General features: G+C 54.3%; 1 protein-coding gene across 12 annotated transcripts in view; it reads right to left on the minus strand.

Moving 5' to 3' along the window:
- The window catches only part of LOC105467137 (jade family PHD finger 2), a 58281-nt gene that overhangs the window by 9142 nt on the left and 22689 nt on the right, over positions 1-26450 (minus strand). For all 12 annotated transcript variants that reach the window (XM_071098440.1, XM_011716557.3, XM_011716558.3 and 9 more), the window contains 7 exons: positions 21259-21416; positions 15144-15304; positions 14193-14404; positions 12463-12630; positions 9497-9613; positions 7524-7988; positions 327-444 (listed from right to left, as the gene is read on the minus strand). In XM_071098440.1, the coding sequence (XP_070954541.1) occupies positions 327-444; positions 7524-7988; positions 9497-9613; positions 12463-12630; positions 14193-14404; positions 15144-15304; positions 21259-21416 (1399 nt within the window). The remainder of the gene's footprint in view (positions 1-326; positions 445-7523; positions 7989-9496; positions 9614-12462; positions 12631-14192; positions 14405-15143; positions 15305-21258; positions 21417-26450) is intronic.

Genomic DNA, 26450 nt, shown 5'->3' on the forward strand with positions numbered 1-26450 from the left:
AGAAAGCCACTAGGCCTTCTCTGTACCTGTTCACATGCAATCAGCTCCTGAACTGCTGTGGCCTAGTCAACCAGAAAGCTCCCTGAGGGCAGGCCTGATGCCCACATTCCAACCTCTGGCTCTTTGCCTAGTGACACACAACCCAGGACCCTGGCAGGCCCCCGTCTGGGCCGACTAATTGGATGGTGAAGGGTAGGGGTGGGGGCCAGTGGCCCCTGGCTCCACGCAGATACCCTACCAGGGTCCCAAGACATACCCTTCTTGGGACCCAGCCCCGCAAGAGAGGGCACACGGAGGTGGCGGCGGCAGGTGGGGAAGGCGCCTACCTCGACACAGATCCTGTTCAATAAGTTTCATCTGCAGGTGGAATATCTGCTCCTGGAGTTTGCAGATGGCGTGTTTCGTTCTCTCGCGCCTTGTCACCATGTAGCACAGATTTCTAACCTGAGAAAACAAGAGAGATTTTCCACCTTACTCACAGGCAACCACCCCAGACCTCCCAGCTCTGGGGACCTTGCTATGGGTAGAGGCAGCGCCGGGGGCACAGGTTACCACCATAGCCTATCCTGCCCAGAACATCTGCAAACCAATTTCCAGACCCTGAGCGCATCCTCAGCCCTGTGCTGCATGTCTCGGACACAAAACCTAAGGCCACACACAGCCTCGGCCCTGTGGTCCCTGGCTGAGCCAGAGCGGCCAGGGGAGGGCATCTGGTTAGATCAGCCCAGCATGCCCACCTTCCTCCTCGGAGTCTTACCTTCCTGGTAAGGTCAGCCACGCTGCCTCCCAAGGCCCTGCCAACATGGTTGCTCTCCTCTATAACCACAGTGCCCGCAGACTCATCAGGGTCTCACCAGGTCACCAACTTCATCCCTCTGCCTCCTGTCCAAGGCCTTTCTTTCCCGGTAAAGAAATTCTTCAGACACAAACGGCATGGCAAAAACTAACATGTGTCCTGAGCCACAAATGGCCCTGGTACTTGCAGCCCGAGAGAACGCCAGCAGAATAGCTTTGAGCAGAAAGGAAGTCCTAACCCAACTGTGCCCAGCCTGCAGCCAACCCATGTCTACCTGCTGCACTGGGACCTGAGCCAGGCTCATGCCATGCTGGCCAAGGCTTCCACATCCACACAGCCACCTTCACACTGCCAGTGACAGAACTCCTCAGCAGAGAGGGCAGAGGCCTCTCTGACTGCCTCAAGGCCAGCTGAGAAGAGCCCCCTGGGGCCTTAGACACCAGCTTCTAAGCTCATGGGACATGGACCCCTCCTATAGGTGGTCCCACAGGAAGCACCTGCAGGATGGACCATGCTGCTGCCTGCCCACCTGGCACCTTACCCTAGTGGGCCATCCCTCCCTGGCTGCTCTCAGGGCAGGCCACACTTCCGGAGCCAAGACCAAGCCCTCTTCCTTGAGACACTTCCTTGCTCTTCAGCACAGGATAGAGACTCCATTATCAGGGACAGTTGGCCAAAGCTGCTCAGCTTGAATTCTGGGTCCCACCAGGGTCTTTCCAGCTGGGACCAGGCTGTTTCTCGTTGGGTTCCATCTTCAAGGCTGAGTTCAGTCTTCATGTCTTTAAGCTAGGGTGACCTCTGGTTCCAGACCCCCTGCCTGTTGGCATAACCATCATTTCTCCCAGTCCGAGGGCAGCCAAGATCAGACCTCTCTTCTGGGTATGGGGATCCTCCTTTCTTTCCTGAGCCCGGCCGTGAAGGATATACCACAAAGGTGGCTCCAGCCTCAGGCCTCCACCCGATGCGCTCTGCACGGACTCTCTGTGGCCTTCCACGCTGGTGTGCGCGCCCTCAGCTCAGACCGTGAGCACCAGGCCATCCACCCCTGAGCCTCAGCTCCACCTATCCCTATGGCCAGTACCACTCCAGGGGGCCACCCTGGGCTGCAACCACCTGGATCCAGCCTGTGAGCCCCGGCTCTAGCCTACCGGGATGGCCCACCTTCCTGTCAAAACCTGGACCTCCTAAAACCACCCTCCAACCAGCCTCCTTCCCCCATACTCTTAAGCACTGGCTATAGCTCTGTGGACTTGCACTGTGTGGGGCCCTGGACTCAAGCGAGCAACGCCGCGGGGGCCCCTTTCTTCTCAGGGTGCTGACCAACTACTGACAGGACCAGGTGGCTCCGACCCACACTTAGGGGTGCTGAGCAAGGCGTCTTGGACACACCAGCAGCCAGTGGGAGTGGGAGTTGATCACACGGCGGGGGCAGAGCCTGGGAACGAGGAATCCAGGCTGGGGGGAGGCAGAGCAGAGCCTCACGGCAGGAGTCTGAAGGGAGGAGTGAGGAGTGGTGGGGCTGGCAAGGGAGGAGGGCAGGCGCTGAGGCTTGACTGAGCCAGGCCAAAGGAAGCCAAGGCTGGATTTTCTTTTTTTTCTTTTGAGACAGGGTCTCGCTCTGTCACTTAGGCTGGAGTGCAGTGGCACGATCTTGGCTCACTGCAAACTCTGCCTCCCGGGTTCAAGCGATTCTCCTGCCTCCGCCTCCCGTGTAGCTGAGATTACAGGCGTCTGCCACCACACCTGGCTAATTTTTGTATTTTCAGTAGAGATGAGGTTTCACCATGTTGGCCAGGCTGGTCTCGAACTCCTGACCTCCTGATCCGCCCGCTTTGGACTCCCAAAGTGCTGGGATTACAGGCGTGAGCCACTGAGCTCGGCCCAGGGGTGGATTTTCACAGAGTGGTGAGACACTTCCCTTCTCCCTTCTTCCCTTCTCCCACCTGCAGTGGCTTCTGTACGGGATTGAACAGTGTTCCCCCAAATTCATTTTTACTGGGACCCTCACAACGTGACCTTATTTGGAAATAGGGTCTCTGTAGATATAAATAGTTAAGATGATATCATACTATATTAGGGTGGGCCCTTGATCTACTATGAGTGGAGTCCTGACACAGGGGCCTATAGGGAGAAGGCCATGTGACCTGGCAGAGGCAGAGGCTAGACAGATGTCCGCAGACCAAGGAACAGCAAAGATTCCTGGCAACCACCAGAAGCTGGGAGCACGAAGAGACTCTCCCACAGAGCCCCCGGCAGGAACTAATTCTGCTGACACCTCAACCTTGGGCTTCCAGCCTCCAGAACCGTGAGGATGAATCTCACCATCCAGCTGGTGGCAGGCAGGCAGGCCTAGGAAACTAACAGGGATGCTGGGCATGAGACGCTGGCAGCCTTTAGAAGGGACTTGGTGTGGAGCTCAAGAGGGAGGGGCAGCCAGCACCCCCACGTGGGGCAAAACTGTGGGCAGCCGTGAAAGACAGTGGAGCCTGAGGCCTCCAGCCCTCGGAGTGAACAGTCAGGGGAGAGCGGTGGATGACCATTGAGGCCAAGGAGCGGCCAGGGAGGGAGGGGGTAAACCGGGACCTCAGTGGGGACCTGGTCAGAGCATCACAGGAAAAGGACTCCAAGACTAAGGGCAGGTCTGATTGTGGCAGCCACTGCTGAGAGGGTCGGGGGATGCAGAGGTAGGCGGGGGAGGCTGCAGGCGGCCCAGGTGGCAGGCTCTGGGATGTGGCGGAAATCCGGCCAGAGTGGGCAGCAAGGATGCAAATACCATGAGGGACGACAGGAAAGGAGAGATGGGGGTGGAAGCAGAGGAACCCACGACTAGAGGGAAATAGGGAGGGAGGATTCGCTTTTGAAGATGAGAGAGGGTTGAACAGATTCAAATGTTGGTGGAAAAGGACCCACAGAAAGGAAGAAGAAAAGACAGACTTGTGAGCTGCAGGTGTGGGACAGAAAAAAGACCTCTGTGGGGGAAGGAAGACAGGAGGGAAGGGAAGAGAATGGACTGAGAGTCTGGGCTGGCAGAAGTTAGAGGCCCTGGTGTGAGGACAGAGGGGAGGCTGTCCTGAGGGAGGCAGGGCCCAGCACGTGGGCAGCAGGGATGAGGTGGGGTGTGCGGCAGGGATTGCCCTGCTCAGCGCTGTGGAATTTCTCCTCACGGAGGGAGTGGCTCTCAGTGGGTGAGGCTCTGCCAGGGGTCTGGCCTCAGCGAGGGACAAGGGTTGAGGCATAGCAGGCCAGTGCCAAACAGGGAGTGAGTGAAGAAAGCAGGACAGAGAAGGGTGGAGGGCCTGGGAGACAAGTGAGCAGGGAGAGCAGGAGACTGCAGGCAGGGAGGAGGAAGTGGCGATTTTTGGGTTACTGACCTGGGAACAGCTGGAGGTGGTGACTGGGCTTGGGTGAGGCAGGGGCACTAATGGGTTGGGGGAGCTCTGGAGATGGGAGGCACAGAGGCAGAAGAGCCAGATGTCTGGAGGCTGGAGCTGCCCAGGACAAGGATGGCTTTGGTGGGAGGCCAAGCGGGCCACCATCCAGGCACTGAGGCCAGGACCCACTTCCTGCTGAGTCTTTCCCTCCTTGGGAAGTTGTCCCATGTCATCCTCTGGGCAGGTGTGTGTCTTAGAGCTGCCTCCACCCTCTCAGCCTCCTCCTCAGGCCAGGTCAGGCTCCCAAATAAACTCCTGGTGACCAGAGCCAGAGCTACAAGCAGCAAGTCCCTGCACAGCCTGCTTGTCAGCGTGGTTGCTAGGGGACACCAGCCGGCACTTGTCGGGCTGATTAACAGTGCTGCAATTTTTTTTTTGTCAGCCGTAAATAACTCTAGGAGGCTGCAGTGGCCATGCCTGCCGAGCGTCCGCTGGGGCCAAGGCCCAACGCTGAAATTTTAGGAAAGCACATCTGGTTGACCATAAAATGGGATTTCATGCTGGCCGCAGCCCCGGCTCCCGTTTCTCTCAGCAAAACCCCTGCCTGGCTGAGGAGGAACGAATCGATCTGGGAGGATGCTGGGTTCCCAGGCCCTAGCACTGGGCCTGCCCTGTGGGTCCTCTGTGGAGCCTACCCTCAGAGCGCATGGGCTGGCCTCCCTTCTTCTAAGAGCCAAATGCTGAGGGGCCAGGACAGTAGCAACAATCACGGCCAACAATGGAGGGCACTGTGCTAAGCTCTGTCCCCCACACGCACTGTGACACCAAGGTCAGTCTGATCCTTATTCCCATTTTACAGACAAAGAAACTGAAACTCAGAGAAGTAGAAACCGAAACAAAGAAGGCACAGAGCTGGGAGTGCAGGAACTGGATGCAAAGTCAGGCTACCAAGGCCTCGACCTCAAGCCCTGCCCCATCTTCCGATGATTCCCACCCAGGCTGGCGTAGTGCTCAGTTACAGGCTGGGTACTCCCGGCGCTGCACCGGGCCATGGTCCGAGACTGGGCCTGCTGGCCAGGCCACCAACCACCACGGGCCTTTGCAGAAAGCCTCCCCCGTGGCAGGGTTCCTGTCGCTGTTCATTCACCCAAGTTGCAAATGTGTGACCTGGAGAGGCCTTGAGGCTGGGCCGCCGATGGGGGTCAGCCTGGCTCATGGTTGTCCCTCCTCGGCCCTGCCAGGGCTGTGCATGCCCCTGCCCTCATCGAAGCTGGTGCCCGCCAGTCCAGCTTGGTGGCTGCTCAAGAAGCAGCATTTGACAGGGTCCCCTGAGCCATAAGAGGCTGCACATACTTCAAAATTGGCCCTGCTTCCTCTTCCCAGAGGAGGAGTGGGATGGTTCACACCTGACTACTCTGGAGTGCTGTGGCCCCCACTGGAGGGGTCTGTGCAGCAGCTCTCATTTTCCAGAACCCCAGAGCCTGCCAACCTCAGCCCCAGGCCCCACCTGAACCAGCCGAGACTGGGGTGGGAAGATTAGGGAGCTGATAAGGGGAAGCTTTTGCCCAGGAAATTTACAGAATAGAGAATAAGCCAACAACTCCTTTTCTGCCCCTGACTGAGGTCCAAATTCAAGCTCAAAACCCCTGGGATGGAGTTTCTCTAAGGCTTCCTGTTGTTCGTCTCTCCGAGCCCGTTTCCTCATCTGCTCAGCAAGGCTGGGAGGATCTTCCTCAAGTCTCTTTTTCCAGGATGATGACTACATAAATGAGTCAGATCTTGACCTCCCTGGACAACCCAGCCAGGAACAGACACGGGGGCTGACCAGCACAGAACAGGGAGGTCAGTTCTGAGGGGATGTTTGGGAAACAGTAGGAGTAAAAGCAGGTGTTTCCGCTGGAGATCCAGCAGGTGGAGACATGGTAGCCTGAAGACGACTGTGGAAGCAGCTTCGGTCTCAGAAGGTCTTACACCTGATGCCCCTGCCACATGTGACAGGAGGCTGGGCTGGCCAGGAGGTGGTGGCTGCAATGTAGATGGCCTTGCCCTCTGTCCTGGCTAGAGCCAGGGACATCTGGTTCCTCCCACCCCCACCTCTTCCTTCTGGCCTGGTGGCAAGCTGGCTGCCAGGCAGTGAGTGCGCTCCGGGGCCAATAGGTCATTTCCCTCTTGAGCAGGCTCCAGGGCAGATGAGGAGGAAGGAGAGGAGTGAGGAAGTTGGATCCAGTGCCCCTTCCCTGACAGTACAACACCCCCGGAGATATCCTACCCATTTTACAGCCTTGCCCACTGCGATGCAGATAAGAAAAGCAGCTGCTTCCGGTCACACAAAGCTCCCTGCGTGCTCCTGCCCAGAGCTGTTTCCTGACAGGACCCAGGGAGAGGGCGACCATGTGTGTCTGAACCCAGGGGAGACACTGTGACATGGTCCCATATGCTCTGGAACCCTAGAAATGTCCCAGAGAGGAGAGGCCAGAACAGCTTGTGGGGTTCAGAGGACTGGACAAGGATCCAGAAATCCTGCTTCATTTCACTCAGCCCCCTGGACCAAGGCACCGTCATCTGTTCCCCAGCACACAGCTGGGGGCGGTTTTCAGCCAGCCCACCCATTCCTCGGACTTCTCCTCCAGGGAGTGATGGGTGGAAGTTCCAGCCGCAATGTGTCAGTCCCTCCTTAGCACTTCTGCAGCTTCCAGACACACTGTGATCCACTAGCCCAGCCTCGTGTGATCCACCAGCCCCATTCACCTCCTCCTTCCACTCCACCGTTCCTTGAGTCCACTCTGTCTCCTTCGTGCCTCTGTTCTCTTTGCCCAGCACCCCACGGAGCCGCGTTTACCCATCTACCCTGCCCTGGCCCGGCACGTGCCTGTTTGGCTGCTCCTGGCTCTTGATGCTCCTGGCTTTCAGCATGGGTTACGGGGACAGCTTGGGAAGCCCTAGTTCCTCCTCTACCTCAGATTCTCGACGCAAGCTCATGTGTTAGGACCAGGCAGGGCCCACAGAGGCAAGCAAGTGCCAGAAGCCTGGGTCCTCGCCCTAGCTCTGGTGCTCCCAGCCTCCTGACCTTGGCAGGGCCCCCACCATTCACCAGGCCTGTGATAGGGCTGGCATAAGAGGGACTCAGAGACTCAAGAACTGGACTCTTCTCTGTTCTGTGAAGTGCCAGTTACCCCCATACTCTTTGGGACCTGAAGGCCCTCAGCCACTTGGCAGGCTCCTGCACAGGGCCGGTCCACCAGAGCTCACAGTTTGAATCCTGGTGAGTCCCGGCTGCTCCAGGGCAGTGCCTGTGGCATGGAAAGGACTCCTGGACCCACCAGGCAGGTGGGTGGGCACGTGGCATGGGGACTCACCCTCTCTAGGTCCTGCCGCAGATGGGTGAAGAGCTTCAGGCGGCGGTACAGGACGTCCTGCTCCTGCTGGGCCAGGTTGTCCACCTCGTCAGTCTTGGGGGTCAGCAGCGGCTGGTTGGCATTGGCTTTCCTCTTCAGCTTCCAGTACTGGTAGATGAAGTCGACCAGCGCCTCAGCCAGGTCCAGCCGCTCAGCCACCTCAGCAGGTTCCACCAGCTCATAGAAGTCCTCCTCTAGCTGCTGCAGCCGCTGCTTGCGCAAGGTCACCTTTTCCAGGTCCTCGCCAGCCTGGCTGGGCTCTGCAGGCTCAGATGTGGGCTCGTTACGTGGGCCCCCATCACTGTGTTCCTGGCAGAATGACTTGAACTTGACCTCATCATTGTCTGCTAATATAGTCCGCATTTCCAGGCTGTGGTCAAAGGCGCATGTGACATGGAATGCCGTGACGCAGGAAGGCATGGAACACTGAGGGGAAAGGAGGGGCAGCATCAGACATGGAGGGAGCCTGGTGGGAGGGGAGAAGACAGAGGGGCTTCCTCCAGGGCTCTACTGAGAATGCACAACGCCTAAATAGAATGGCGTGGGCTCCCGACCTCCTGTGCAGGATGGGAGTTATGGCAGGGGAGGAGGAGCTCTGGGGCGCCCGGAAAGGTAGCCCATTCAACACCATGTGCCCTGGGGGAGTCAATCAGAAGACAGTTGAGAAACACCTCTGGGGACAAGCTGCATTTTTTTTTTTTTTTTTGAGAGAGTCTCACTCTGTTGCCCAGGCTGGAGTGCAGTGGCTCCATCTCACTGCAATCTGCCGCTTCCCAGGTTCAAGAGATTCTCCTGCCTCAGCCTCCCAAGTAGCTAGGACTACAGGCATGCACCACCTAGTTTTTGTATTTTTAGAGATGAGGTTTCACCATGTTGGCCAGGCTGGTCTCAAACTCCTGACCTCAGGTGATCCACCTGCCTCAGCCTCCCAAAGTGTTGGGATTACAGGCGTGAGCCACCATGCCTGGCCTCACGCTGCATTTTTGTGTGGGCAAAATGACTTTGGCATCACAGAGCATCAAAAGAAAGGCTGATGATGGGTCACTGGCTCATCTAAGATGGGGATTGTGGTCCCCTTTTTGTCCTCTGGGAAGAGGGGCTGGACTTAGACCCTTTCCCTCTCCTTTTGTCCAGACAGCTTCAGGCCTGACCCTCTCTCTTAGCCTTGGATGATGGCTGTGGGCAGCTGATAACTGTGTCAGCAATCATGCACCCAACTATTACGACTGCTTATGCTGCACTCACAAATCCTTTTGAAGGTCCATGGATGAGTGGAGGCACAACTAACGTTTACAATGACAACTCTGTTCCTAAAAGATGAGGCGGATGACTCCCACCTGCACTCCCAAACTATAGACCCGAGGCATCAACATCCCCTGGGAGCTTGTTAGAAATGCAAGTTCTCAGCTTCACTCCAGACCTACTGAGTCAGAGCCTCTCAGGAGTAGGCTCAGCAGTCTATGTTTACCGAGCCCTCCAGGTGATTCTCATGCACGCTAGACTCTGGGAATAGACTTTGCTAAAGACAGACTGGTATAGCCCTTCCAGTGTCAGGAAAGTCTATTAGCTTAGCTAGAGGAGAAGTTTGATTCCTAACCCCTAATGTGTCAAGTTCAATGTCAGAAGTGAGGCTAATGTATTCATCGAGCCCCAAGACACTTGCTTTCAGGGAAAGCCAGAATTCTCAGCACTCCAATAGCGTGTTGAGCCTTGGTTCCCCAGGTCTGTTCCCACTCCCTAAAAGACCAGGGGATGGAGAAATGCTCCCCATCAGGTGCGATTCTGACTCTGGCCCCAGTCCCACACCCCTCTGGGGCGCATCAGTCTGCAGCCCCATGGAGGGGAGAGGGTGGTGGCAGCTGCTGTCCGAGGCCCCAAGCATGCCTCTCTCTCAGCCGGCTCCTGGCAGCAGGAGGGTGAAGTAGTCCACATACCTGGATGCAGGTGCCTGTGCATTCCTTGCAGAGGCTGCAGGACAGAGCCCAGCGGCTGGCTGGGATATGCGAGATCTTGGTGATGGGCTCCATCTTCTCTGGGCAGCCGATGCTGACCTGGGCAGGACACAGGGGGCTGTATCATTCCTCTCATCCCCAGCCTGCCTCCAGGGATCTCCAAAATGGGGGTTTGTCTGCTGAAACTAGGTGGTGGGCAGACAGGGCAGTGGCTGAGCCCCTAAATCCCAAGTCCCTCCTGACACCAAACAAGCATGGCTCAAAGGCCGGAATTCCTCCTAACTCTCCCAAGCTGACCACTGGATGAGTGTGTTAGTGTGTGCTCATCTGAGACTCATCTTAAATTGTCTGTGAATGTGTGAGTGTGCCATCAGTGTGTGTAGTTGACTGTGTGTGTGTGCTTGCGACTGTGTGGGCCTTGACAGAGAGGTGCTTTGGTGTGTGTGTGGGGAAAAGGAAGAGAGATCAGCCTGTTACTGTGTCTATATAGAAAGAAGTAGACATAAGAGACTCCATTTTGTTCTGTATTTGAGATGCTGTTAATCTGTGACCCTACCCCCAACCTTGTCCTTTGCAAGAGACATGTGTTGCGGTGACTCAAGGTTTAATGGATTTTGGGCTGTGCAGGATGTGTCTTTGTTAAACAAATGCCTGAAGGTAGCTTGCTGGTTAAAAGTTATCACCATTCTCTTAATTTCAACTACCCAGAGACACGTACACGGCCAAAGGTCGCAGGGACCTCTGCCTAGGAAAGCTAGGTATTGTCTAAGGTTTCTCCCCATGTGATAGACTGAAACTATGCTGCTAAAAGGTTTATGGAGATGTTTGCATATGCATCTCAAGGCACAGCATTTTCCTTTGAACTTATGTCACAGAGGTTTTTGTTCATATGTCTTACTGCCGATTTCCTCTTTTTTCTTTGATCCTATTGTCCTGCCACTCCCCTGTCTTTAAGATGGTAAAGATAATTATCAATAAATACTAAGGGAACTCAGAGACCGGGGCCGGCGTGGGTCCTCTGTAAGCTGAGCGCCGGTCCCCTGGGCCCCGCTTTTCTTTCTCTATACTTTGTCTCTGTGTCTTATTTCTTTTCTCAAGTCTCTCGTTCCACCTTACGAGAAACACCCACAGGTGTGGAGGGGCAGGCCACCCCTTCAGTGTGTGCACAGGTACATGCAAGATCCCCCTCCTTTCTGCACTCAGGCCCTTGTTAATAACATCTTCAGAGTTCTTGTTACAATTTGTGTTTATATTACTTATTTTTCTAGGCACCAAGAAAAAGTCTCATGGTGGGACCTCCTCTTGAAGGTCTTTAGGGTTTTCCTGGGGATATGCCTTTGTTGAGCCCTTCCTATGGGGACAGGCCTACAACTATGCCCAAGTCTACTGGGCAGAGACCACCCCACAGCCCAGAGGCAGAGCACATTTGCCTCCCCATTGCTGATGCCTGAGGATGGAAAAAGCAATTCTCTCCAAGGGTCCTGAGCCAAAGGGTCTTTATGATGGAGTCCCTGTTGGTTCTGTCTCTGCCATGCCCAGCCCAGGGCACACTCATAGGTGGTCCCAGTCTTCAACATGCTGATCCGCAAGCAAGTGCCTACCGCTGACACAAACAACTGTGATGACAGAAGCCTGCAGTGTGGGCTTCAGACTGGGAGCCCAGGAAGGAGAGCGCCACTTATGGACAGGGCCACCTGGCTTGCTCCTGGGCACAGGCAACACTGGAGTGGAGCCTCAATATGAGTCAGTCCACACAGCAGGGCTGGGGCTGAAACTCTGGTGCATTTTAACATTTCACATTTCAAATAAAATGGCTGGCCTTCCGGGCACCCAGGACCTCTGCTAACTCACTGACTCTGGACCCAGCCTGTTGCCTGTGGCACTCCCACCTGGACTTAGAAACACGCCCACCCTGCCATCCTAGCCACAGCCATAGCAGCAGGCCCACTAGCCAACGTCCCTTTAGGCTTACTGCCTGATTCACTCTCTCTTTTTTTTTGAGACAGAGTCTCATTCTGTCACCCAGGCAGGAGTGCAGTGGCATGATCTCAGCTCACTGCAATCTCTGTCTCTTGGGTTCAAGTGATTCTCGTGCCTCAGTCACCCAAGTAGCTGGGATTACAGGCCTGTGCCAAGCCCAGCTAATTTTTTTTTGTATTTTTAGTAGAGACAGGATTTCACCATGTTGGCCAGGCTGCTCTTGAACTCCTCACCTCAAGTGATCCACCTGCCTTGGCCTCCCACCCAATTCTCTTTTAAGGTTAGTTGGCTTATCTCTGTTTTGAACATGTGGCTTGACTTTGATTGGAACCACTGCCTAGGTTTAGAGGGACCCCACAACCTGCTTTCCCCTCTAGTCAGCTGCCTGACTTCTGTCCAGACCTTATACCTATCTCCTGAATCTCCTAGCGGTCCGTAACCCCATTTTCTCATAGAACTCACCACCTGAGCTCTGTCCAAGTCCACAAACAAAGCTCCCTATAGTTGTGGTCTGGATTCCTCGCTGGCCCATCACCTGAGATCCCAGTGTGTGTGTTTTTTTTTTTTTTTTTTGAGATGGAGACTGGCTCTGTCACCCAGGCTGAAGTGCAGTGGTGCGATCTCGGTTCACTGCAACCTGCACCTCCGGGTTCAAGTGATTCTCTTGCCTCTGCCTCCTGAGTAGCTGAGACTATAGGTGCCTGCCACCACGCACTCCTAATTTTTGTAGAGAGGGGGTTTTGCTATGTTGGCCAGGCTGGTCTTGAACGCCTGAACTCAGGTGATCCACCCACCTCGGCCTCCCAAAATGCTGGGATTACAGGCGTGAGCCACCGTGCCCAGCCGATGCCAGTGTTTTAATGTGAGTCCATCACCTTCCTTTCCCAGTGCTCTGCTACCTGAGTCCCACGCAGACCCACTTCCCCATGGGCTGTTCCTTGGGCTGCCTCACCTCCAGGCCCACCCACCTCAGGAATCCATAGGGCGCAGCTGACGTGCACCCACTTGGTCCCACTTCTGGTGGGCTTCAAGGCTCCTCCTCGCTTGGGGCAGAGCAGGCACTTTGGCTGGACACCCAAGGCACACGTCCGGCACAGCCAGCTGCCCGTGGGCACCTTGAGGATCCCGTAGCATGCCTAGGAGAGAGCAGGGTGGTCATGAGTCAGTGGAGTTGGCCAATCTGTGTCTGGTCAGCAGTCAGCTGCATTTGGTCCAGTGCTAGCCCCATGCTACACTGCTACACAGCCTCCAGCCTCTGGCACATACACCTTCTGAGGAGTTACAATGCAAGGAAGGAAGGGCTCCTGGAAAGCCCTCCTTGGCCTGTTTGTATGCCTGAAATGTCACCATTTCAGTCCTCTGTGAAAGGGTTCAGGTCTGCCCTCTGCTGGGAGGAAAGTCACTTTAGCCAGAGGTTCCTAACCAGCAATAGACTTCAGGAGGGTTCAAGAATCCCCTTAAGTTGAATACAAAATTGGGTGTGTACTTCCTGGAAACAAGTCCCAGAGCCTTCATATTTCTTTTTTTTTTTTTTTTTTTTTTTTTTTTGAGACGGAGTCTGGCTCTGTCGCCCAGGCTGGAGTGCTGTGGCTGGATCTCAGCTCACTGCAAGCTCCGCCTCCCGGGTTCACGCCATTCTCCTGCCTCAGCCTCCCGAGTAGCTGGGACTACAGGCGCCCGCCACCTCGCCCGGCTAGTTTTTTGTATTTTTTTTAGTAGAGACGGGGTTTCACTGTGTTCGCCAGGATGGTCTCGATCTCCTGACCTCGTGATCCGCCCGTCTCGGCCTCCCAAAGTGCTGGGATTACAGGCTTGAGCCACCGCGCCCGGCCAAGAGCCTTCATATTTCTTACACAGGGATCCATGAGGAGGGCTGCACCCCTCTATGGCTTGGGTGAGACACATGAGCCTAAGAGCTGCTGGGTATAAGAGATGTGTTTGTTTATATGAGACTTGCACTGCCCACCTACCTGCCAGTCCGGCGAAGTCCCTACCTCTGAGCTCCCCGGGGTCTATTCCAGTGATGGGGCATACGGGCAGCCTCAAAATCAGGGCCAGAGTGGGTCCACTAGGTCCCAGTCAGGTCTGCAGTCAAGGCCCAGAGATACTCAAGACCTACAGCCTCGGGCCCCAAACCAAGGGGAGCCTGGTCAGGCTGCACTGGCGTATAAATCCAGTAATGGTGACAAATACGTATAGCCTTTACTAGACTGTTCTAAGCAAAGACGCACAGTAAACAATTTAATCTGTGTAACAATCCACTCTTATTTATGCATAATCGAGAAAACACAGGCCCCGAGAGGTTACAAAACTTGCCTAAAGTTACATAGTTTGTGAACGGCAGAGCCACAATTTGAAATCTGGCAGCTTTGCTCTCGGTCACAGTGGGCTGCCTTTTAGTAAATTCAAGACATGAGGAGCAGAAGAGGAGGGGAAGGGACAGGGTGCAAGGAGGAGAGGGTCTGAGGGAGGCTGATGGGAGAGGGCAGAAAGCTAACGGGCTTTGGCTTGAGTCTGGCTGGCAGGTCTAAGCCAAGGGGCCCTGGGTGCACATGGCACCACAAAGCACCCTCGCCATTCCCTTCCTGCTCCTTCTTAAGGGCCTCTGCCCACAGTGCCTCTGGAAAGCCAAGTGGGGCCCTGCCAGGCAGTGTGCGTATACATGGCACGGGTGAGGGTGACTGGCGGGTCTGCCCACCTGATGCACACAGACGTTGCACTTGTCACAGAAGACCATCTCGTTGCCATCCTCGCCCTCGGGAGAGCGACACACGTCGCAGACAACATCCTCGTCGTACTCGATGCCCAGCCCCTCCTGCGTCTCGATGGCCCTGGCCATATTCTGGTGGCACAGGGTCTCCAGTTCCTCCAGCACACGCTCTAATGTCAGCTCATCCAGCTCCGGCCTCTCTGTGAGGAGGACAGCAGGGCGTGGTGGTGTTAAGAGCCCAGCCTCCTTTGAGCTTCGAAGAGGACTTGGCTCCTGGAGCTGCAGGAATTCAGGGCAGATGTCTGGGAGGGTTTCTGTCCATCCACTGTGGGACCTGGGAGAAGCAGCTCCATCCTCTGAAAACTGAATGGTCTGGACCATCCCATCTCAACGGCCCCTCACCTGTCCTGGTGTTCTGACTTTAGACAGCCTGCCTGTGACCACAGGGACACGTGTGTACAATTAACATGGAAGTGTCTCTGGGATGCGGCCAGCTCCATGGGAGAAGGCACTGCTTGTGCTGTGTGTATGAGGGGACCTCTGAGTGTGGCTGAATAGGGAAGAGTCAGCCCTTCCTGGGACATTAGTGGGCTCCAGCCAGGTGGCCCACACCTCCTGACCCCAGCCCCATTTGCCATCCTGACCCCGGCCCCATTTGCCATCCTAGACTCCCCTGCATGCTCACTTACTCTTCATGTAACATCCGTGCTTACCACAATAGTCCCAAGAGCCCTGCAACTGATGTGCTTATTATTGCCCCCACCTGACAGCTGCAGAAACTTCAGGAGGCACAGAGACACTAACCAGTCAGGTCACCATTCAGTAATGCAGTATGGACGCTCCCTCCAGATCCATGCCTGGGCCACTGCCCCTCTCGGGATGGGGAGAAAACCCTCCCTGCCCTGCCCTGATCCCATTCTTAATGCAGTGGTCACCTACCCATCTCCTTAAGCTCTGAGTTGATCAGCTCCAGCCAGTAGGCGTCAATCTCGTCCAGGTCATAGCGGCTGCCCCCTGGCCAATCAGGCTGGGAGCCCTCACCAAGCGTGGTGCTGCTTGGGGATGCCTGGACAGGGGGGCCTTCCAGCGGTGGGAGGATCCTAGAAAATCAAGACAAAATGTCATGAAGGGAGGGGCCCTCAGCCTGCTGCCCTAGGGGCTCCAGGGAGCTGACCAGTCCAGCTCAGGAGCTGATGGACAAGTGTGCTTTGATGCTACACAGGGCCCACCTCCTTCCACCCCCTCCTTCATTTCTTCCTCCACCATCTGCCCACCCTGCAGACTCAGATGAGTCTCTAAGGGTGACTCAGAGACTGAGTGGATGAACAGGCAGCACAGAGAAGACCCAAAGGGCAGTAGGGCACGGTGAGGGATGGGAGTCAGGGCTGATCCACAGCCTTGCTCACCCTATAAACATCCACCTGCCCAGGGTTCATCCACTTCCTCCCATCAGGGTGGCTGGGCCTTAGCTAAAGCCCCGTGGTCTGGATCTAACCCTGCTAGGGCCTGTAGGAGGTGTCCTATGTGCCGTCATGGGCAATGGCCTGTGTCAGCAACAAGTGAGGTAGTGCCAGCTGGACTCCAGGTCCTTCAGCATACCCCTCAAGGCTGCGGACAAGGCAGGGGTTGTCTACATACTCCCAGAAGCCCAAGCCCCCTTTTTACCAACAGCCTGAAAACCCCACTGACTTGAGTAGAACGGAGGCCAGCTCTCCTCTGAGATAAGGAGGAGCCCTACCTGGTTACACGGCTGTGGCCTAGGGTGACCCTTTCCAGACAAAAGGTCCACATGCCACCTTGCCCTCCTCCCAGACACAATGTCATGTGAGCAGTGAGTGTCCTGCTACACCGTGTTACCCGGCCCCATGACCAAGATGGAAGTCAAATCCCTTGGATACAAAGAATCCTGCCTGCTGCAGTCCCAGGATCCCTTCCCAGCTCAGCCCACATTTGCAGCCACAGCTCTGCTGCTGAGGCAGCTTGGAAAGGCCTGGCCGCAGGGTGTGGACTCAAAGCCCAGCTTCACCACTTACTGTGTGACTGTGGGAGTCACTCAACTTCTCTGGGCCCCAGTGTTCCCATCCCCCAAAATGGGTCAATAATAATAGTACCAGGCTGGGCACGGTGGCTCACGCCTGTAATCCCAGCACTTTGGGAGGCCAAAGCAGGTGGATCACCTGAGGTCGGGAGTTCGAGACCAGCCTGATCAGCATGGAGAAACCCCATCTCTACTAAAACTACAAAATTACCCAGGCGTGGTGGCGTATGCCTGTAATTCCAGCTACTTAGAAGGCTGAGGCAGAAGAATCGCTTGAACCTGGGAGGTGGAGGCTATGGTGAGCAGAGATCGCGCCACTGCACTCCAGCCCGAGCAACAAGAGCGAAGCTCTGTCTCAAAAATAATAATAGTAATAATATCTACCTTATGTGGTTGGTGAGAGGATTAATGGATTAATGTTTGCAAAGCTCTTAGGAAAGTGTCTGGCACACAGTAACTACTGTGTGCGTGTGTGTGTGTGTGTGTGCTGTGTGATGTGTGTGTGTTGTGTGATGTGTGGTGTGTTTGTGTGTGTATGTGTGTGTTGAGACCTTGGGATGTTACCGCTCTCCTGAAATGGAATATAGGGGGCATTTTGCCTCAGGAGGGCACGGTTTCCTCTTGGCTCAGCTGTGTGCTGCCCCTCAGTTCCTGATGCCAGTTCAAAAAGCCAGCTCTTCCCATCCCCACTGGTTGCCATGGTTATTGCTTCGGAGCCTGGCCTCCATCTGGCCAGCTCTGCCAGGGTGGAGAGGCCCCTTACTTGAGAGGCATCCTGGGGTCGGGGGCAAGGCTGCCAGAAGCTGTGACTCAGCGCTGACAGGGAGGGAGGGGCAGGGCTTTAGATGGCACAGAGACATGGCAGAGCTGTGGCAAGGGCTCCTGGGCTTCCCCACCACCACACCCAGTGTCAGCAAAAAGGGCAGGAAGGATGAAGGAGACGGGGAGGCAGGGGCCCAGGCCAGGAGAGAGAATGGCCTCCAAGCCAGGAGGAAGGTCTATGTAAGGTCGAAGGGGCATGGAGAAGGGGAAGGGGCTTGGCACCACCTTTGCCCACACAAGAGGCCCAAATGAAGGCAGGTCCTAGGTCATGATCATGGTATGGCCGCACCCCACACTAACAGGTGATTCCATATGGAAGCGATACTAATACCCTCGGTCCAACACAATTCTGCCTTTCCCCGTGAAACTGTTACTTGAATAAACACATTCTTTTAAAAATGCAGCCTGTAATTTGGTTGTGAACGGCTTTGATTGTGCCCTAAGCACATGCTGAGTGGGGGTGTCCGGATGCCCACCACTTCCTGGCATAACTACCCACATCTGCTTGCCTGGTCAGCGGCCACCTGGCCAAGCCTCTTGGGATCAGGATCAGTGTGCTGCTTCTGTAGAGTCAGGGTGAAGGACTCACACCACAAGGTATCTGCTGTGCTTCCTGGGTCTCTCCTCTTCATCTGTTTGCCCCCTTCTGGCTCTGGCTCTGAAGGAAGTTCTCCTACCAGGCGTGGACTGACCTGACCCTAGGCCAAGCCCTCACCCTCAGCTGTAGCCAGGAGGATGGAGGTCAGCTGAGAGGAGGGCATCAGCTGGCTGGGATCTATGGGAGGGGAGGGGGTCTTTACCCCAGAAGACCAGATACACACCAGAGGTCGGTTCTGCCCTGGCTGAGACTTCTGGCCACAGTGAGGGGCAGGACAGGCCCTCACTCAATTCAGTCTGGAGAAGGGCGAGACAAGTGCTCATTGTTCAGACAGATTTCAGACCATGAGGTGGGCAGACCCACCCAAAGGCCAGGGAGGAAGGGACAGAGGGGGCCTGGGGTGGCAGCTGGGGGAGGGCAGCCAGAAACAGCCTGCAGGGATGACGGGGGCACAGTGCTCTGTCTCTGGGCCTCACAGGGGCAGCCCAGGGCTTGTTCCTGGGGCCTCTGATTTCCTGGCCCAGCCCACTAGGCCTGGTGGCCCTGCAGGGAATTCCCCAGAATTTCCCAACTTCCTCATCTATAAAATGGGGACAGTCACATGTAGTTTGTAAAGCTAATATGATTGTTAAATGAAAAGATGAACACAGGCTCCGCACAGCCAGTCCTCAAGAACAGGGTTTCTCTAACAATTCTGACCCTGGCGGCTACCAGGCAGCCTTCCAGATGAGGGCTGTGCAGTGGGAGGTGCCAGGAGGATGGAGTGGCTAGAGGGAGACAGCGGCAGAAGAGGCGTGGAGATGAATCTAAGAGAGCACCTCCCCACCCCCAGTCCGTCCTCTCCAAAGATCACGGACAGGCCAGGAGCTCCTGGCTCACATCAGCTTAGCACAGCCATGCCTATGCTGGGAATGCACCTAGTAAAGCCAAAGCAGCTGGAACACGTGCTCTCTTCTTGATGTCAACAGATAAAGCACTCTACAGGCAGACTGAAGGCAAGCTACTGGTATGGAAGCATCTGCAATTAATTACCCAGGCCAGGAGATGTTTCCGGAACCAACTGACACTGACATCAAGTAGAGAGGACAGACTGCTGGGCCAAGCCTAATCAAGACTGACCTCGCTCTGCCCACCTGGTGGCCTGCCCGTCCCCCATCACCCTGGGCACTGGTACTTGTGGCAGTGACCTGGCATACATATTCTCACTTCTGGAGAGGCCTGGGGCACCCCTGATTCTCAGAAGGCCCCAGACAAGTGTTAATAAACACTCAGCCATCAGGAGTCACTGGAACAGGATTGCCTGCCCCCTCCCCTTCCAATCCCCACAGAGCACCCTACTGGTGCTTCGAGTCTGCTGTGCCCGTGATCCAATCATAGCTGCAGCTGCCAGGAAACGAGGGTGCCAACGTCAAGGGAGGTAACAGCTGTGATCTTTGCCCCATGCATGGTCTACATGGGACCGAGCAAGAGCCACAAGGTTGCCAAGGCCAGGAGTAGACAGCCAAAAACCCAAGCTGCCCAGACCAGGCAGACTGGTGGGTGGGGGAGGCCAGGACACAAGACCCCTCTGCCCTGAGACATGACTTGGAGGGTTTCCCAGGTTGCATAAAGAAGCACTTGGCGGCCGGGCGCGGTGGCTCAAGCCTGTAATCCCAGCACTTTGGGAGGCCGAGACGGGCGGATCACAAGGTCAGGAGATCGAGACCATCCTGGCTAACACGGCGAAACCCCGTCTCTACTAAAAACACAAAAAATTAGCCGGGCGAGGTGGCGGCGCCTGTGGTCCCAGCTACTCGGGAGGCTGAGGCAGGAGAATGGCGGGAACCCGGGAGGCGGAGCTTGCAGTGAGCTGAGATCTGGCCACTGCACTCCAGCCTGGGCGACAGAGCGAGACTCCGTCTCAAAAAAAAAAAAAAAAAAAAAAAAGAAGCACTTGGCTGAACTCCGTAGCTGGAGGCAAGACCCAGGGCCACGTGGCTACCTCCTGACAAGAGCGGCCAGAAGTCTCTCCATCTCATGAGACCAGAAGGGTATAAAGCCCAGAGGACTCATCTCTGAACCAGCCCTGGCAGGGGAACCTACCCAGAGGCCTGTAATAGCAATGGCTTCCTGACCATCTGCTGTACGCCAGGCACTTGACTCCCCCACTAAGAACTCCTTTAAAAGGTTCAAGAAGTCAAAAGCATGGCTTAAGGCCAGGCGCGGTGGCTCACGCCTGTAATCCCAGCACTTTAGGAGGCCGAGGTGGGCGGATCACGAGGTCAGGAGATTAAGACCGTCCAGGCTAACATGGTGAAACCCCATCTCTACGAAAAATACAAAAAATTAGCTGGGCATGGTGGCACGCATCTGTAATCCCAGTTACTCGGGAGGCTGAGGCAGGAGAATCTCAAGAACCCGGGAGTCAGAGGTTGCAGTGAGCCAAGATTGCGCCACTGCACTCCAGCCTGGCGACAGAGTGAGACTCCGTCTCAAAAAAAAAAAAAAAAAAAAAAAGTATGCTTTATCTCTCTCTTAAAGACTAGTGAAAAGTCTGGAGATTTCCCTGATCAGAACTGCTTTGGCACCGGGCATGGTAGCCCATGCCTGTAATCCCAGCACTTTGGGAGGCTGAGGCAGGAGAGTTGCTTGAGCCCAGGAGTTAGAGACCAGCCTGAGCAACAAAGCAAGACCCTGTCTCTACCAACAATCAAAAAAATTAGCCACGTGTGGTGGCATGTGCCTATGGTGGGAAGATCACTTGAGGCTGGGAGGTCGAGGCTGCAGTGAGCTGAGATTGCACCACTGCACTCCAGCCTGGGTAACAGAGTGAGAACTTGTCTCAAAAAAAAGGCCAGACCCGGTGACTTACAGCTGCCTGCAGTCCCAGCACTTTGGGAGGCCGGCCAAGGTGGTGGACAGATCACTTGAGCCCAGGAGTTCAAGACTAGCCTGGGCAACATGGCAAATCCCCATCTCTACACAAAACATGATAATTAGCTGGGCGTGGTGGCCTGAGCTTGTAGTCCTAGCTACTCGGGAGGCTGAGGTGGGAGGATTGCTTGAACCTGGGAGGTCAAGGCTGCAGTGGGCCAAGATTGTACCACTGCACTCCAGCCTGGGGGACCGAGTAAGACCCTGTCTCTAAAGAAGAAAGAAAAAAGAACCGCTTTGGGGCCCAGTTTGGATTGACATTACGAAGTGCTTGCTGTGTGCCAGGCCTGGTGCCAAGTGCCTTCCATGCGTCATTTCATTCCATTATCTCAACATTACAACTGCATGAGTAGGTTAGTTATTGTTAGCATTCCAATTTCATGGATAAGGAAACTGAGGCCCAGAGAGATTACATTTATGGTCTAAGGCCACACTGAATATGAGTGGCAACATGAAAGCAAGCATTCTGGCTCTACAGCCAAGCCCGAGCCCAACCCCCTAGCCTCTCAGGTAAACTGCCAGTATTTCTGGAACATTTCAATGGTTTGTTGGACAAGGGAATGGAATACAGAATAGAGACGGACTAGAAAGGAATTCCAGGACTGGTAGGTCACCTACCTGGAAAGCAGCCTCCCCTTCCTCCCCTGTTCCAACGGCCCCCTAGCCTGGGCTGCCTGGCTCACCTCACCACGGGCTCCGGGATGGCCTCTGCCCCGGCGGGCACCTGCACACCTTTCTCCCACTCCTGTCGCCATGGGTCTGCCAGGATGTAGTAGTCATCCGGGCTGAGCTGGTATGAGTCCGGGATCTTCATGGCTGTGATCAAGTCTGTCCGGAAAACCTGTGAGGGGCAAGAGGGGAAGAGAGTGACTTCAGACTGCCTCAGGGCAGTCTGCCCCACAGGCCAGAGGAAGACGCAGATACATGCAACTCAAGTGGGCATTCTGCCTGCGCACTTACAAATAAGATGACATAAAAGCAATCAGCACAATAAATAACACAGCTCTGATCCCTGCACATGCTTTGCACACAGTAGATGTTCCATAAATGTGATGAACTGAATTCACATTGCTCTGACCTATGAAAGGACAGAGTTTGAGGGATAGATGGGAGTGGACCTACGAGAGAAAGAGAAAGACTGGCAGAGAAAGGCAAAAATCAAAATAAAAAGAGGAAAACCTCAGAGGACAGAAAGGCTAATGTGAAAGCAATACCGATGGCCAGGCGTGGTGGCTCATGCCTGTAATCCCAACAGTTTGGGAGGCTGAGATGGGAGGATTGCTTGAGGCCAGGAGATCAAGACAGCCTGGGCAACAAAGGAAGATCCTGCCTCTACAAAACATTTAAAAATTAAAGAATTTTTTTTAAAAAAAGGGCCAGGCAATGTGGCTCACACCTGTAATCCCAGCACTGTGGGAGGCTGAGGAGGGAGGGCTGCTTGAACCCAGGATTTTGAGACAAGTCTGGGCAACATGGTGAAACCTCATATTTATAAAAAATTAAAAAAGTAGCTGGGTGCGGTGGCACATGCCTGGGGTCCCAGCTACTCTGGAGGTTGAGATGGAAGGACTGCTTGAGCCCAGGAGGTTAAGCCTGCAGTGAGCCATCATTGCACCACTGCACTCCAGCCTGCGTGACAGTGAGTCCCTTTCTCAAAAAATAAAAACAAAATAAAATAAATAAAATAAAATAGAAAATACTGCCATTATGTGACTGTTCAAGACATTTCCACTGGAGGTTCACAATCATGTTATCTTTCTGCACCCACAGACACAAGTGGAGGTGTAAAACACCACAGGGCGCCAACCCCAGCAAAGGCCTTCTGCAAACCTTATGCAAACAGCCGGGGGATGGCCGGGCTTAGGGCAGCCTAGATAGCGGCTTCACATGAGCTGGGACTTCCAAAGTCCCTCAAGAACAAGGACACTCTCCTAACTCGACAGGGGCTTTGCGTGTCGGGGGCCGGGTAGGAAGGCAGGAAGGACAGGGTTGTCTTCCTTCTTAATCAAGCCCAAACTCCTCAGAGCAAAGCCACGAGTGGCCACACCCCGCGCACATGCTCACTTGGGGCAAACTGCTCTTCCCAGAGTTTAGTCTGTTGCTCCCACCTCCAACCCCAATTCCACCTCAGAACAAGCTCTAAACTCTGCCCCAGCTGGCACTGGCAACGCCTCCTGCCCCAGTCACCTGATCCCGCTGTGATCCCCCAACAAAGCGCTATTGTGGAATGTGGTGGCACCTCTAGACACCATGTGACTTGCTCAGGTACCAACTTTCCCAGTGATCATTGTCACTTGAGAATCACAAGTTAAAGAACTCACATCACTGAGACAAGAGACACCACTTCAAGGAGTACTCCAGGCCTCAGACCAAACTTCAACCCCACATTCATCCCTGGAAAAGTCAGCATCCACTGCTGTGCCCGGGGCTAAGTCAGTTCACTAAGCCTTCCGTAGGCTCATGACAGACAGATTCAGCGGTAACCTCTGCCTGTTATGTGCGCCTCATTTGTAACTAGGTCCACAACCACAAGGAGAACAGTGAAATGGGTGGACTGAGGGGCCTGGAAGCAGCATCTTGCAGAATCTAATTAACGTCTGCTTCATCTAGCTGGAGATGGCCCTGGCTTGAAAAAGGTCAAGTTTCTTGAAGACTCTACTTGCCAATATAATTTAATTGTTAGGACTAACACCCTAACATTTAATTAGGATGCCAGTGTGAAAAAATTAAGACCAGATTACAATTAAATGCTAATTAAACAGAAGATGGAATGTGGCTAAGATTTCACAGCCCTGGTAATTTGCATATCTTATTAGCAAGTAGTAAGAAAGCTAATGCAAGAGGGCACACTCAGGCACTGGGTGCTTTTAGGGGGCCCTTCAGTAGGGGCCCATGCCACCGAAGGCCTCTGGAGACTGCCGAGCTCAGCAGGGCTGGGGCTGGGTTATTTCCCTATGGGCCCCAGCACAGGACCTGGCAAGGAAGAACTGACCCCAAAGTGATTCATAACTGCCTCAAAGTTCTCCCCACCCAAGCAAGCCAAGTGCTGCATCATCCCAAGCCCTGATGCTCTGAAGCCATGGAGAACCACCCACTTGGGACAGTGCATCATTCTGCCCTAGAAATCAACCCTACAATAGCCCAGTGTCACTATGTGCCCTCTAAAGAGGCACAGGTGGGTTAGAAACCTTTTGCTCTTCTCTCATCCTGGGCTATAACTGTTTTTCTTTTTTTCTTTTTTTTTGAGACAGAGTCTTGCTCTGTTGCCCAGGCTGGAGTGCAGGTGCACAATCTCGGTTCACTACAACCTCCGCCTCCTGGGTTCAAACGATTCTTCTGCCTCAGCCTCCCAAGTAGCTGGGATTACAGGTACCTGCCACCTTGCATGGCTAATTTTTGTATTTTTAATACGGGGTTTCACCATGTTGGCCAGGCTGGTCTCGAACTCCTGACCTCAAGTGATCCACCCACCTTGGCCTCTCAAAGTGCTGGGATTACAGGTGTGAGCCACCCGTACCTGGCTTAGTTTTTGTATTTTTAATAGAGACGGGGTTTCACCATGTTGGCCAGGCTGGTCTTGAACTCCTGACCTCAAGTGATCCACCTGCCTCAGCCTTCTAAAGTGTTGGGATTACAGGCATGAGCCACTGCGCCCGGCCCTGGGCTGTAACTTAACTGGCATCTCCTCGGGGATTCCTTCCTGATCACCAACTGAAGGAGTGCCGACTGCCTGACTGAGCCACTTTCCATCTCACCCCATTTTCTTTCCAGCACTTACACTCTTGAAAAGTACCTGGTCGACTCATGTTGCTGGTTTCTTGTCATCTCCCCTGCCATGCCTCATCCTGCTGTCGGCTATATTCTCAGTGCCTGGCACTGAATACGAGGGCCTCCCTGGGGGAATTATCTGATGAATCTGAGGCCCCTAACGGGCTCCTGGCAGTGCTTTCTGAATCCCCATGAACAGGGTGAGATACCGCATGGATAAACCCAGTGGCCAAAATCCCCAACCACATGGACCTGAACAAGCGCCTCTGAGCAACAGGCAGCCTTTGTTCTGCTGGGCTTTAAGCTCAAGGACAAGCATTCAGCCCAGGGTGGAGTGGGTGAGACCAGAGTGTCCCACCACACCAGCTGGGAAGACATGGTCCAGACCCAGAACCAGGCCTGGCACTGAGAACTCACAGCAGGAAGGGCTCCCAGGGTCAACTTCAGAGTCCCTTCCCACTACAGTTAGGGAGATTCAGGGAAGACAAAAGAGTCTCGTTCCAAGAGAGTTTCACATTTCATCCTGGGTCACGCAGGGAGCGGGTGGCAGACTGGGCACTAAGGGCTCTAGCAGGCGGGAATCATGGACGCACAGGGAGGGCAGCACTGTCATAATGGTGTCAGCCCACACTTGGAGAGACTGTGTGCAGAGTGACAGTGTAAGGGCTGTTCCTGAATTAATCTATTATTAGCCCCTCCACCCACTCTGTGAGGTAAGTACTACCATCATCCCTATTTCACAGTTGAGAAACCTGGGTTAGTTAAATCACCCACCCAAGGTCTACGCACTGGAAGTGGCAAATGAACCCAGGCCAACACAACTCCTGAGCCATCCAGCTCTCCCTGCCCCTTTTGGCCATGTGCTCACTGCCTAATGCTCTTGAGTTAAACTGAAGCCAAATCAGGTGACTTCTCCAAGGGTTGAAATACGCAAATCCGATGGCGGTCTTTGCAAGTTCCGAGGCCTCCAGTGGCTCTCCACTGTCCTCCCACTGTGCCCAGACTGAACTGCAGAGCCAGTGAGGCCCTGTGACCACATGGATGCACTTGCAGTCTCCCAAGCACTTTTAACCCTTTGCACACAGGAGAACGCTGCCTGGGACACCACTCCCTTGCCAGAGTAAAGCTGGCACACTTCATCCTTAAGGTCTCAGTCCAGCCCACATCTGCTCTAGGAAGCCTTCCCCAATCCTAGGCTGGGTTGTGGGCTTTGTCTGAAGTTCTACAGCCCCTGTATTAGAATCTCCTGTTTTTTTTTTTTGCCATGTCTTCCCCACCAGAAGGGGAGCTCAGTGAGGTCTGGCTGAGCCGCAGGGCTGGAGCCCAGCAGTGCAAGCAGGGCCTGGCACATGCTAGGTGCTGAGAAATCTTGAATGACTCAAGATCCTTCCATGAGCCAGCCACCTCCTTCTTTGGTTGCTGTCCAAGACTACAGCTGGGTACTCCATGCCTTCCAAAGGAGCCTCTGTGCATTTATATAAAAACTGCCCACAAATATGGCAGCCAATTGTAACCTAAACATCATTTTGTGCTGAATTTCCAGGAGGTAGGCCTGAAAAAGGCTTAAACATTCTCCTAAAACTCCTTTGAATGATTTATGAAAACTAAATAAAGAATAAAATGGACACTGATGAACGAGAAGCCTTGCTGTGGCAAGAAAGTTGGAAGCTGGAAAACAAGCAATTTTCTTAGAATGTGAATGTTTACTACTTTTCTCTCTTTTGGCAGAAATTGACAAATTGTCTTTAAAGGTCTGCTGCCTAGCAACCAAGTTCTGCTGAGCTGCTTGGGAGATGTTAATTGTAGCTTCTTCAAACAGTGCTAGGGGTGCCAATGTAGCCCTGGAGGGGGCCAAAGACTGCTCTGCCCAGATGCAGGGACACTGCTCCAGAAACACGTCACATGGTTTTGCCTTCACGTCTTTTTCTGAGACTGCAGATCACAACCATTCAAAAGTCTAGCTTTCTGTACATATTTCCCTAGGAAGAACTCTGCAAGAAGGCAGAGCGTGAGTGACCTCCAAAAGCAAATAAAGATAATGACAAAAGGCAACTTTCCCTGTGCACTAACCATATGGCCAGTAGACACCAGGCTACAAGGTTTAATA

The sequence above is a fragment of the Macaca nemestrina genome, chromosome 6 (genome assembly GCF_043159975.1).
Source record: "Macaca nemestrina isolate mMacNem1 chromosome 6, mMacNem.hap1, whole genome shotgun sequence".
NCBI lineage: Eukaryota > Metazoa > Chordata > Mammalia > Primates > Cercopithecidae > Macaca > Macaca nemestrina.